Below are 13,633 nucleotides of genomic sequence, written 5' to 3' on the forward strand. Positions count from 1 at the left end.
ACAAAATCTATCATCCTCTTTCATTTCTAGTGACGTGCAAGGAACATTTTCCTAATCCAAAACAAACTTGTTTGGCCAGCATCTACAAGAAGTTGTGTAGCGGCAAGCAATGCAATGCAATGTGTGACAAAACTACAAGAACTTGTAGCTATCATGAATAACATCACCAAGAAACATCAGCCAGCTTGTGTGACAAAACTGAAGATCTGAATCAATAACCAAAACATTCACCACAATAATCCAGCAAGTCACAATGCAGAAAGATACAAGCAATGAAAACAATACCACACTTACCAAGGGCACCATAGACTTCATCATCCCTTTGTTTTCTATTCACTCATCGGATCCCTGAAATCTTATAATGTAAACCTACCAACAACATTAGAAGGTATTGTTACTGTAGTGAATTTCTTTCAGAGAGAAAGAGTGATATTTGTTTGAGTCTTATCTTACTTTGCTGGAGTTGGATCAAGTATTGACTCTATCCTTTTGCTGGCTATGGTTGTAGAGCCAATCAAAAGGCTTATTGTATATGACACACATGTAATATTTTTCATTATTTGCCTGAATCTTAATCTATACAAAGTCATAAAAGAAAAAAATTTCTTTATCCATAACATGTGTAATCCAACAACAACCTTGATTGGTCTTTCAAACAATTGTTTCAGAAAGAAGTAGTCTAGAGATTATATTGTTATCATTTACGTGTGAAACTGCTTTATGAAATAACAAAATATATTAACATTATTTATCAGTCTGTTAGAAAATCACGTCTAAAGAAATGTTCAATGATTTATCAATTCCCATTATTAACTACAACATATATTCGTAAGTCACTAATTTTTTTTCTCATTAACTATAAATATAATAAAATCTTAATATATATGACCTATATGGTCCAATTTTAAGGAAATTTAAAATAATATAAATATGTTAAAACTCATTGATATAATAACTCATGATATTAAGATTAATTATATTAATTCTATATTTATATTATTAGTTTAAAATAGAGTAATATATTTTCTCTCCTATAAATTGTAAATGGGCTTCCTTGTGATCTAAACACACGAAATTCACCATATTTCTTAACGGTTAACATTTAACCATTTCTAACCCATCTTATAACTACTAAAGTTTACTAAAAATTCCGAATGAGAAAGAGAAAAAGACATCAAATAAGGCCTAAAACCTAGAAAAGAATTGTAATTTTCAATAAGGTTCAGTCGGGTAGTATTTCTCTTAATTAAAAACATTCAATTTACTAAGAAATTCGTAGAAAAACAAGAATGGAAAATGGACAACCTCAAATTGTACTAAGATGGAAAACCTCAAATTGTACTTGAGAAGTTGTATAATCATAGGGACAAAATTATGAATTAATTTTTTATCCGGTGGGGAAGGAAACTTCTTCATCAATGATCATGGGCGAGCTATAATGTTATATTCTAAATTAGAGGAAATTGTGTAAAAATACAATTTCTAATCGATACAGTATCGATCCTGAAACTAAAGGGCTTTCTTCACTTGAAAGAAATCGGGACGGTCCTTGTTAGCAGCGTCTACATCCTCTGGAGATGCCACTGCAACCACAACCCCTTTGTTCTTAACGGCTTCCATTGCATCCGTAAAATTTTTGAAGTCCTTCAAACTGGTAGACATAAAACAGTACAAGAACAACAAATGGTTTCAAATGATTCATTAGTACTTTTACAACAAGTGAACAACAGAATTCAAGGGCAACATAAACTTGCAAAATATTTAAAAAATGTCTCAAAACACACATGTAACCGATGTCATCCAACTGACAAAAAATCAGCCGTCTTAAAATTTTCATTTGATTCCAGAATCAGGAAAAAAGTTTTGCGATTGTTACTCACCACCACAGAAAGTGAGATGTATTGACATCAGATACGTTAGTCGGCTTCATCATTAGCCACAAGATCAAATGATCACATATTCATAAACAGTAAAGATCATGCATTAATAAACTATCATAGTCTTTACCTAGTAGATAATATTTCTTCACGTCTTCTTTGTCTTTCTTCCTCTGTGATACCCAGTAAGTACCGCAACATACTGCAAATTAAATGAAAAGCAAGCACAGTTTGTAACTACAATAAGAGAGAGAAGTAAACAATAATCGCACATTTAAGATGCAACTACTAATAATTCAGCAATTAATCTTTGCTCGGAGTGTATTTGTGTCTTGTCCAGTCTCAGTGATATGGTCATTAAGCGGAAAAAGAACCAAATATCCATAGAAAACAGGCTCCAAAAGCATCAATTATCTCAGACATACCTACTATAACCTTTGGCATCCGGAAGTTGATAAGCATCTACATCCCCAATGGTTCCAATTATGGCTTTTGTCAAAGTGTCGTCATCTATTTGTAGTTCTCTTAAGAAGTCACCAGTTCCATCATATACATCAAGTGTCTTCAGCAAATTGGGATCACGATAAGATAAGAAGGAGAACACTCCTATAAACAGAAAAAGGTAAGATTGCAGGATGTTTTTTAAAAGGAATTTAATTAGACTTCACAGACAGCGTAAATATTTTTAACATTCATCCAAGCAGATTGAAATGAATGTAAATTAGTTCACTCATAATAAATTTTGTTAGAGGCCATACCTAAAATTGTTTATTATTGGCTGATAGTATAAAAACTACAGTGACAATACATGAAAATTAAATTCTTTCAATAACTATTCCTAATGTTAAATATAATTCAACTTACCTGAGTGAGTATCAAAATCACAGAAACCTCCGTAAGCTCCACCACTAACACGTACCCGATCCCACAACCATGTATTGCTAATGTATTTCGAAATAACGTATGCACTCCCATTAAGCTGATAACCAACATCATAAATGTTGGCTGCTTTTCCGACATAATTAACCTATAGAAGAAACACCATGATATGTTAATAGAAATAAATTAAAGGCAATAGAGAAAAATGAAAAGAAAAAACTTCTGGATCAATTACAATCTGCCCTGGCATGACAGAAATAAATATATGAATAAGGATAACAAAATTAAATTATATTACCTGAGTAGGAATCACGATAGCTTCATTTGTCAATGGAAGTGTAAAATCCCGATTAGTTGCTGCAATTGGAGACCTAGTGGGAAGCAGATCAACAAATTTGCTTACAACTTTCTCTGCGTTGGCAAGGTTTTTCCTATCAGCAGTGACATTTACCAAGCAGCCTTGTTTGGAAAATATAGATTTGCGAATTTCCTCAAGAGAAGATGAGATATCAACCCAGTCTTGATCAACTCTCTCTTCAAGAGTTCGGAGGAATTCAAGGTAACTGGAAAGAATAATCAAGAAATATATAGGTATACAGCAGGAATTATACTCAGTACTGTTTCAATAAAAAAAAGGTAGAGTAAAAGGACAAAATCACGAAATTTCAAACCTTTAACAGATAATAGTAGTGTCAAAGTTGTTAGGACTTTCTCTTTTAAAAATTTAAATAATTCTTTTACAAACTAGGGACAGAATAAGATCAGATTCGTCTAATCTCAATCTTATATTTTTATTTTCCCCTTATCTACTAGTTTGAATTCTACATACCCTTTGTAAATTCAATTAGTCGATGAAATAAGAATTATCATTTCTTCTCCTAAACTACATGGTATAGAGCACAACACTCTGATCCAGGAATCAACCCACCATGGCAAAAACAGCAATGACCATACAATATAGGTCTGGGGAAACAGAGGTAGTTCCAAACCCCAAAGCAGCTTCAAGCTGGAACATGAAGATAAGCCCATAATTGAAGAAAACCCTAGGCATGCACATTCCAGGAAGCCTTGGCACACAAAGGAAACCTACTAGAAGCTCCATGGTAAAACACCAAATTGGAAGAGGATATCAAGAGAAGGATGAGCATTTTAGATAACTAATACTGACAATCAAGAGCAGAAAATACCCTAGTCACCATCTTTACAATGTTCAGAGATTATGATGATTTCTGTGTATGAACAATATCATTCCTGGATGAATTCTTTATATCACTCTATGTCAACGGCCTAATGTGGTGATGTCTGGTGCTACACTTAAATGTTGAGGTAAAGTTTATTTATGTATATATCTATATTTGCAGGGTTCATAGGTGAATCAGTATATGGATTGTCCTACTTAGAGGGACAATATCGCGTTTTTATTGGCTCTCTGGCTTGTTTATTTTTCTGTCTTCATACTGTATAACCTGAAGGGTGTCAGAGCATGTAAACAACACTGTGTACTGAGCGTGTCATGGTCCAAGTATGAGTCACAGATTGAAATGAATGGTAATTAGTTGACTCACAAGGAATAACCTTAGATTTTCACAGCAGAAGGCTGTCATCTTCTGTGATAGTTTTAAGCGTGTTTTGTTTGGTAAGGATCATCTTCACCATAAGAGGACCAAACATATTGACATTAGATATCACTTTATTTGGATTGAGGAGAGGATTACAGCAGGTGGACACAAAGGAGAACTTAACTGGTATGTTTATGAAGCCAGTTCATAGAAGCACATTCATGTACTGTTTGAACTTGTTGAATGTTGATTGCATTGCTGGTAGTAATGCTAATGATAGAGATTACAAGTCAATGTGGACTTTGTTAGATGATACCCTGAACTTTCAGCATGTGATAGACCATCTGGAAGTATAGACTGTCTAGCTGGGTAGACAATCCAATGGTCAGCAATAGTGTAATTTTGATATGTTAGTTAGATTTTTGTTTTCAGTTCTAACTAACTTTGTACCCGTTTGTTGTCTCCAACCAACTCTGCCTATTCTATCATCCTTCGTAACTTCAATTAATCAATGAAATAATAATTGCGTTGTATTCTCTAAACTACAATTAGTATTTAAATCCAATAAACAAAATGAATATTACTAGTAGCATTTAATATCACAATAATGGATATAATGACAGGATTATAAATACATGCACCCTCGCAATAGGTCACAGGAGTATATAGATTTTCCAACCTTAGACCTCCCATCTTTTCTGACATCCAACCTGCTGCATTTAGTTTTGCATCCATCCTTGCAGCTGCAATTCCATGACCACTTCCTCTTAAACGATTCTGACAATAGACAAAAAAGAACAATATAGATAATTAGTATAGAGGCTTGTCACACCTTTTATCATTTTTGGGCTCCCTTTACATGAAACATTTTGATAATTACCTCCATTCTTGCTCTACTCTGGGAAACAAATTGCTTGAAACGCTGTTGGTCTGTAAATTGGACATCTTGAAGAACAGAATTAACCTAAAGCAGCAGCATTTAGGATTTACATGACCACAATTAAAATTTCTAGGCTAATTCAGTGTGCTGAAAATTAGAAACTCTTAAATAAATAAAAGTACCAAGTCATAAAGGTCTTCAATACATCCAGCCATGGCTTTGCCTCGAACAACCATGTGACTACATGGATCTTCCTTGCCCCGCACTGATGATGTGAATGGATAAACTGATATTCCTCCAGTTTTTCTCCCAATTAATTGGTTTAATTGGACAAAACTCAGGTCCTTTGTTCCCATCTCCAACAATGATTGGCTGTCAAAAATAACACGAGTTACTGACAATAGAGCTTTATATTATTTATCTATCAAACAAGATGCTGTTGATTTTGATATACACATGATTTGAAGAGGAATAGGAGAATTAAACATCAAAAGGGAAGACAAAGATTGATAAATCCTTAGATTAGCTACTTAGATGTAAGTGTCAAACACTTTAGTCTCGAACTATCTAAACCTTCAATTAGTCCAAGACATTCCGCCTCATTTTTTACTTGCTTCCACATTTTTGCAAAGTTAATTGTCGTTTGAGGGGCTTCAAATGGATATTCCCACTTTCTCAAGCAATGAACATAATAGTAACACTGGCTGCCACTGGGGATACGTCTGTGCACCTCAAGGGCAACTCCTTTTCCAAACAAGCACTAAATAATAATCTAGAAAAGTCATGGACTAAAGACCAATTATCACAATCTCACTGAGTAGCCTAGGAATATTTATTGTTAAACAATAAGTTAGTAATATTATTATTTTATGTTGACAATAATCAAACAATAACACCATTATATAATATTTGTTACAAAAAAATAATTATTAAAATTTATCTAGATAAAATAAAAATATTATATAAATATTACTATACTGCGGTACAAAAATACTATTTTACAATAATAAAATTTTATAATACCGGCCGGTACTATTTTTATTTTTAACTATTTTAGTAATATAATAATATGATATTGGTCAATTTATTATGATACTCCAATAATTATAATAATAATAATAATAACAAAAGTTATAAGGATAAAATAGATTAATAAGAGTAAAAAAAAGATGCAAAGATAGCAGAATTTAGCAAGAATATTGTTCATTCACATAATGACATTTCATAGTATATAAGTGGATATAAATCACGTCCTCCAAGAAGATCTTGAGAACCCCACTAGTCTCCTCACAAATCAAATCGTTGCTCCCTGAATGTTATCGTGAAGCACCTTACATTGTCATTTTGTTCCTCCTTTTCTCAATATACTATAAAATGTCTTTATCACTAGTTGATGTGGAATTTCTAACATATCCCCCTCATACGAGACCTAACAACTCATGTGTTAGACTATATATTTATGGGTGGTCTGATAGCACGTGGCCTGATAAGCCCAAAAAACTCTCACTAGGAGAGACTCTAAAGGACTCTGATACCATATTAAAATAAAGAAAAAGAAAAATATAGGATAAATCTCTTTGTGTATATAGAACACATATGGTTATGTTTATATAAAAAAAATATCCAAGAAATATGGGCTAAACCCATTACATAGATAGAAATATCTGATAACATCTAATAACATCTAATACATCTAACAATTTCCAATAAATAAATTAACTTTGCAAATAAATATTAGGAGCTATAGATATGTGGAAATAAAATTTAAAACATCTTGCAGAGGCTTATAATTACCAAAACAGTGGCACTAATGGAAGAAGCTCTTGCTTCAATGAATTCATGTTGAATACTATTTCAGTGTAAAGAACATCATTGGTGAAAAGATCATGCTGCAAAACTTTTACTCCATTGATATCCCCAACCTACATTTAGCAAGCAGGTTCTTGTAAATCTCTACAGATCATAAAGCAAACATGTCTATCTCATTGAAGGAGAAGAAGTGATAACCTCGGTGGGAACACGAATAGGTTCTTTAGGAATATCTTGCAGAGAAAGGCTAGGAACAGTTTTCAAAGCTTCGGGTGAGTCAGGGGTTTCCTGCTTAAGCCGAAGCTCATGTGTAGCACGGGTCAATTCTGCTAGATCTTCTGTTGTCATACTAGTTTTAACTTTCTGCAATATGTGTTTCTCCGTGGCTTCCTCACGAGCAGCTTTTTCAGGATCGGGCTGAAAAGGAATTAATGTCATCAATAACGACCAGCATATATTGGATGCAAAATGGCTTTCACACTAAAACAGGTTTCCAAGCCTGATATGTAATAACAGACCTGCATTTCCACGGTAACTTTATGTGGGTTGTTCAAGATGAATTTCTCTATTAGAGGAGAAAATACAGATTTAGGGCCCTCCTCTGCTATTCTAGATTTTAGACCTTGAAGAGGCTTCTCATACTTCAATGGCTCAAAGGGATTCATATCATAAATCCATTTACCCTACAAATTAAAATCAAAACAGTTAAAATAAAGAACACAAAGACATTGGACAGAATACCATGTGTCTGAATACACAACTAATGAGTTTCTGTAGACTCATTACATTTATTTGCATGAATCGAAGATATTGTTTCCTCTAAAATAAACAAAATATATTATTCTGATTCTCAACAAGAACAATTACAAATCTTAATGGGAGAAGGATGCACATTTTCAACACCACAAAAAGTTTAGCATATCTTACAATGGACTGGAGCATAAGAGACAATCCACGAGGAAATGACCCAGTGTTGTTCTCTCTCAGAGAAAATTCAATTGTATTCATAGAAGCCTCAATGGCATCTGTATCAAAACCTTCCTCTGCCAATTTTTTAAGTGTACTTGTGACCAGTTCTTCTACTTTATGAATATCATCTTCAGAAACACCCTTCAATCCAATGCTAAATTGAGGCTGGAGTAGTTCATCTTCAACCCCACCACCAACAATGGCATCACCCAGTCCACTTTCTAGCAAAATTTTCCTCAGTGGTGAAGCAGGAGTGCCCAACAGAAGGTGATTCAGAAATCCTATTGCTAGCTCAGTTTCAAGGTCCAAGGGCTTATCAGAGAGCAACCAGTTAAGACAGACCATGTGCTTCTTCTTCAAATCACCCCCTTCACCAGCAGGATATGTCTCAACAATCCGGACTGGCTTTGAAAATAGTGTTTGTGGTTCAATCCTTGATTCTTCAGAAGCCAAACTAGAATCAAATAAGTCTAAATATTCTGGACAACAGAGAAGAGGAAGAAGTAAGTGGCTTATTGCTAGAAATCTGAACCCATTATAATTAAATCATAAACAGAAAAAACATGGAATCATTTTGTTCATTCTTTTAGTCACCAGCAAAATAACAGTGTATAATACAAAGTGTTAAAAAATAGAGAAATATAAGAAGTAAAACCTATAAATCCAAAGAAGGATATATTGGTAAATATTATGAAAGCACTTGGACAAAAAAAAAGAATATTCAAAGGGGAAATCAATGCAACCTCATGCATGACTAGGTAACTACTAGTATGAGAATTCAAGGAGATAAGACTAAGGACATTCCTATTGAGATAGAATAGCATCAAGGCTCAACCTTAAGTTCGTACTTGTTTAATGTAGTATTGGATGTGCTTATCATGGACATACATGATAAAACCCAATTGTATTCTTTGTCAGTACATGGATTTGCTAGAGCATTATAACAAGACCACTCATCCAAGTTTTCAGCCAGTATATTTAAAGAGCAAATTAAACTAAATCTTATTACCACTTAGGATGCGGAGCCGCTCTTTTGGATCATCATTTCCATAAAACCATATGCGTGAATTACTAGGATGATAATATTTGCGGTGAAATTCCTGCCAATTAAGTTCAAATGAAAGATGTCTTAAATTAAGAAAACCAAATATTTGCAGTAGCTAATACTGAGATCCACAGTAGACTATATGGAAGTAAACCGGTCACCAATGTAAGAATGCAAAGGAAAATGTATATTTTTCCCATCAAGCTGCATAAATCAAACAATGTTGGTGGCTACAAACAACTAAAACCCAAAAAAATCTTGTAAAAATTAGTGCAATAAGTATTTAACAGGATTCTTGAGACAAACCTTAAATTCTTCAAATGTTAACTTGGGAATAACTCTAGGATCACCTCCACTGTCAACACCATAGGTAGTGTCTGGGAAAAGAGCCTGATATATAATGAAATCAACAAAAATTTTAAAAAATGTCACAAAATTCCTTGTAAGTATGTGTAACATATAATTGAAACTGGAAAATTCAATAAATTTGGAAAATGTGATATGCTTTCAGGTTCCAGAGAAACCAGCTTACAAATTGCAATAATGAATATCAACATAATTTAAAATTCGATGCTGACAACAAAGGGTAAACTCATCTAAAGACTATTACAAGTGCTCAAATGTTGCATTCTACACGAAAATATGCACGCCATTAAAATACAGAATATAAGAGGATAAGGAAAGAGCAAGCCATTAAAAAACTAGCCTGTTGAGAAGCACGCCCAAGTATATTATCTGGTTGAGAGTAGACACCCTTCATCTCATTAAACACAACACCTGGAAACAAATACGACATCTTTAGAAATTATTGAAATGCATGAGTCCAAAATTATTGATGTAGGACAAATGGTGCGCAGAAGGATAAAGAGATGAATAATGTTTCACGAAACCTTTATAAGTGATATCTTCGGAAGGATCGTTGAGCTCAAAGTGCCAGCCCTCCTGTTGAAAAATCTGAAAGTCCTCGACACATTTGGGAAAGAAGACGGCATCGAGGTAGACGTCAACCAAGTTATAGAAATCCTGTTTAGGAAGATGGAAGATTTCAAAGTTATAGCTGAGCTGTAGTGTAGTGTAGTGTGAAGCCAAACAATCATTGGATCGAAGAATGAAGGAAAAAAAAGGAGTTAATTTAAGTGACCTTGGAATTGGTGGAAGCAACTGGGTAACATGTCCTATCGGGATAGGTGAATGCATTGAGGAAAGTGTGCAAGCTTCCTTTCAATAATTCAACAAATGGTTCTTTCAAAGGGTATTTTCGCGAGCCGCATAAGACGCTGTGCTCCAAGATGTGAGGGATACCGGTGGAGTCATTGCTGTGGAAAAGAAACAAAGAATGAGTAGATTGTAATGGTAAAGAAATATTTGAAGTGAATGGAAGATAATGGTAAAGAGGAGTTACGGAGGAGTGCGGAAAACAATTCCGAAGACTTTATTCTCATCGTCATTGGAAACGGACATGACCTGAGCCCCAGTCTTGATGTGCCTGAAAAGCACCGCTTTAGATTTGCATTCCGGAATGAACTCCTCGGAAACTATCTGAAACCCGAATTGAAGGGCAACTTCATCCTCAACCTGAGGAAAGGCTACATAGAGGCAATGAAATTTATGAGAACCAAAATCCAAATGAGTAAATGGATGGATGGAAAGATAAAGACGGAGGAATACCTGGGGGAGGGGAAGGAGAAGAAGAGGGAGAGGGAGAAAGAACAGCTCGAGGGGAGAAGGAACAGAAGCGGTTGGAGGAGGTTCGGAAGTGAGGGGGCGAGGAAGAAGCGGGAAGCAATCTGGGGGAGCGGCGGCGGAGGAATGAAGAAGAAGGTCTGGAAGAGGTTGGGAAGGAGGGAATGGATAAACGGCGGCAGCCGTGAGAGTGTAAATACGTTCTGCACAACACCGACGAGCACGGCAGACAGCGAACCAGTGCCGCCCTTTCCATCACTGCTTGGCTTCTCTTCTCTTCTCTTCTCAAACAACACAATTCTCAATCCCTACCCTTTTTCCGTCTTATAATATCACCATCTATAATCTTTAACTTAATACACACCCACAAAAATTAAATATCCTTGCTTCTTCAAACTTCCAAAACAATTCTCTTTTCAAATAAAATAAATAAATAATTATATATTTAAATCCTTTTTTATATTCTAATGTTATTTTAGTCTTAAAATAATTATAAAATAAAACGTGTAATTTCCAAATTATCTGTTGAAAAAAAATCACAAGAAGAGGTCTTTTTAAAAACAAAACAAAATAGACACGGGGAAGCAAGAGTATCCACACTTCCTCCTCTGTACCACATATCACGCTCTCAAAATCAGTATATTTTTGTCTCTAAGAAAATGTCTTTTAAAAGACAAATATGAGTTTTAGTTTTATTCTTATGTTTTGCTTGGTTAAAAGGGAAAAATTATTTTTAATACATTTTTTACTAATATTATTTGAAAGTTTTGTGAAGTGAAATCTGAATTTGGTCTTGATGTATAAAAGCTAGTTAAATTTTCTATTTAGTGGTTACTATGTTTTAGTTGGACGTGCATTCTTTGGTTCCTGTATTTAGTTGTGAGGATTAGGAAATGGGTAGAGCAATTGATCACAAAAGATGTGGTGCATAATAAGAAATTGAAAATAAAAAGAGTGATGTGAAATGAAGATTTTTGTTATGTTGAATCTAATCGATTTCAATCCAACTGGATCCTGGAACTTTCTTGACATCCTTCATCTCCATCAGTTGTCTCAGAATCAACACGCCATCCCAATTGCTACATTCAGCAAACATGTTAGACAACAACAAATAGGTTGATGGATCTTTATGGTCTCGTCGTAGGGCACGTTCTGCTGCAAGTTTCCCAGTTGGCACATCCCCATGAAGCTGACAAGCACTGAGCAATGTTTGCCAAACTAGTGCACTCGGCTTAACCGGCATTCTTAGGATTAACTCCTTAGCTTCTTTAACAAGTCCAGCCTTGCCAAGAATATTCACCATACAGGCGTAGTGATCTTCTCCAGGGAAGATTCCATAGTCTCGAGTCATGGAGGAAAAGTACTTCCATCCATCATCAACAAACCCACCTAGACTACATGCATAAAGAACACACACGAAGGTGATGTGATTTGGCAGCACACTTGTCTCCCTCATTTCATCAAAAATTTGAATAGCTTCTCTGGATTGGCCATTCTGTGCACACGCCATTATCATTGTTGTCCATGTGATGACAGAACGGGAGTTCATGGATCGAAAAAGATCCCATGCACTATCCATGCATCCACATTTTGCATACATATCGAGAAGAGCATTATCAACACAGACATCAATGTCTATGTCCCCTTCAAGTTTGATCCTCAAGCCATGAATCTGTTTCCCTTCCTCTAGTGAAGCCAAACTCGCACAAGCATTGAGGGCAGTTGTCAGGGTAAATTTGTTTAGCTTTACACCCATTTTCTTCATGTCTGCAACGACTGCAAGTGCCTTTCTCGGTTCCCCGGAGTGTAAACATCCGGCAGCAATCTGGGACCAAGAGCACACATCTTTGTTTGGCGTCTCATGAAAAGCTCTGAAAGCCTCGACCAACTTATGATTTTTTATATACATATCAGCCAGTGAGTTGCCCACACAAAGGTCATCCCCATAACCACTTTTGACAAGGTGTGCATGAACTTGCGTTCCCATTTGAAGATAAGACAGAGCAGCCAACCCAGTGAGGGCGGTGGCAAATGTAAAGTTATCAGGTCTCATACCCTCACGATTCATGCAACACCAAAATTCGGGAATCTGGCAACAAGAAAACTGCAAGTAACCCCCTATCATGGTATTCCAAGACACAGTATCCTTGCATGGGCTTGTCTCGAATACCATAATGGCTTCCGCCAACTTCCCATGCCTGATTAGGGCTGCCAAAAAGGCATTGAGTAAGAAGATATTAGACATGAATCCAGACCGCACAACTAGCGAATAAATCTGGTGAGGCATAGTCCCGTGATTCTCAGCTTCAGTTAAAGAGCACGCGTGCAGAGCACTAACAAATGTGAATTCATTCGGTTTTGTAACTCCCTCTTGGTGCATACGGCTGAACAAAGAAAGAGCCTCCCAAGCAGAGCCATTTTGGACGCAACCAGCCATGACAGCGGACCAAGACACCACATTCCTGCTGGGCATTTCGTCAAACATTTTGAGGCCCGACGAAAGGTCTCCGATTTTGACGTACATGTTAAGCAAATGGTTTTGAAGAAAAAGGGTTGAAGGAATAGACCCTGTGATTGATTTAGCGTGAATTGCTCTTCCACAGAGCAAGTTTGAGTCCTGCGCATATCTTCGCAACAGATTCGAGTACATCTCCTCCCCTGTGGGCACCGTTGATACAAAACATGCCTGCAACTGCAAAAGGAACCCTCTTTTTGCTTCCCCGGAGGACCGAAGCATGTATTTTGATTGATTTCACGCACCCTTGAAATGGTTTGAACAACAATTAATATTTAACACTCGCAACAGTGGCGAAGCTTCAACAAAATAACTGGGGAGCCAAAACAAGATTTTAACCCAAAAATAAATTATTCATATTTTCAAGTTTTTGGGGGGGGAATCTTAAATCAACTCATCATGCAATAAATTTTTACC

The 13,633-nt window shown here is 35.7% G+C and overlaps 2 protein-coding genes across 2 annotated transcripts; both read right to left on the minus strand.

The window, feature by feature from the left end:
- Nucleotides 1-1,290: 1,290 nt before the first annotated feature.
- On the minus strand, nt 1,291-11,342 carry LOC137810461 (presequence protease 1, chloroplastic/mitochondrial-like). The gene is made up of 19 exons (XM_068611722.1): nt 10,687-11,342; nt 10,421-10,604; nt 10,160-10,334; nt 9,909-10,041; nt 9,725-9,795; nt 9,325-9,408; nt 8,983-9,073; nt 7,932-8,452; nt 7,523-7,687; nt 7,203-7,421; nt 6,990-7,117; nt 5,378-5,567; nt 5,196-5,279; nt 4,995-5,092; nt 3,055-3,319; nt 2,742-2,904; nt 2,303-2,483; nt 2,008-2,079; nt 1,291-1,651 (listed from the first exon to the last, which is right to left on the minus strand). The coding sequence occupies exons 1-19, from the start codon at nt 10,955-10,957 to the stop codon at nt 1,510-1,512; spliced, it is 3,237 nt and encodes a 1,078-aa protein (XP_068467823.1). The 5' UTR covers nt 10,958-11,342; the 3' UTR covers nt 1,291-1,509.
- Nucleotides 11,343-11,587: 245 nt separating this feature from the next.
- On the minus strand, nt 11,588-13,552 carry LOC137810462 (pentatricopeptide repeat-containing protein At2g13600-like). The gene has a single exon (XM_068611723.1). It carries the CDS (start codon nt 13,436-13,438, stop codon nt 11,690-11,692), a length of 1,749 nt encoding a protein of 582 aa, XP_068467824.1. The 5' UTR covers nt 13,439-13,552; the 3' UTR covers nt 11,588-11,689.
- Between the last annotated feature and the right edge of the window lie 81 nt (nt 13,553-13,633).

The sequence above is a fragment of the Phaseolus vulgaris genome, chromosome 2 (assembly GCF_000499845.2).
Source record: "Phaseolus vulgaris cultivar G19833 chromosome 2, P. vulgaris v2.0, whole genome shotgun sequence".
NCBI classification, from domain to species: domain Eukaryota; kingdom Viridiplantae; phylum Streptophyta; class Magnoliopsida; order Fabales; family Fabaceae; genus Phaseolus; species Phaseolus vulgaris.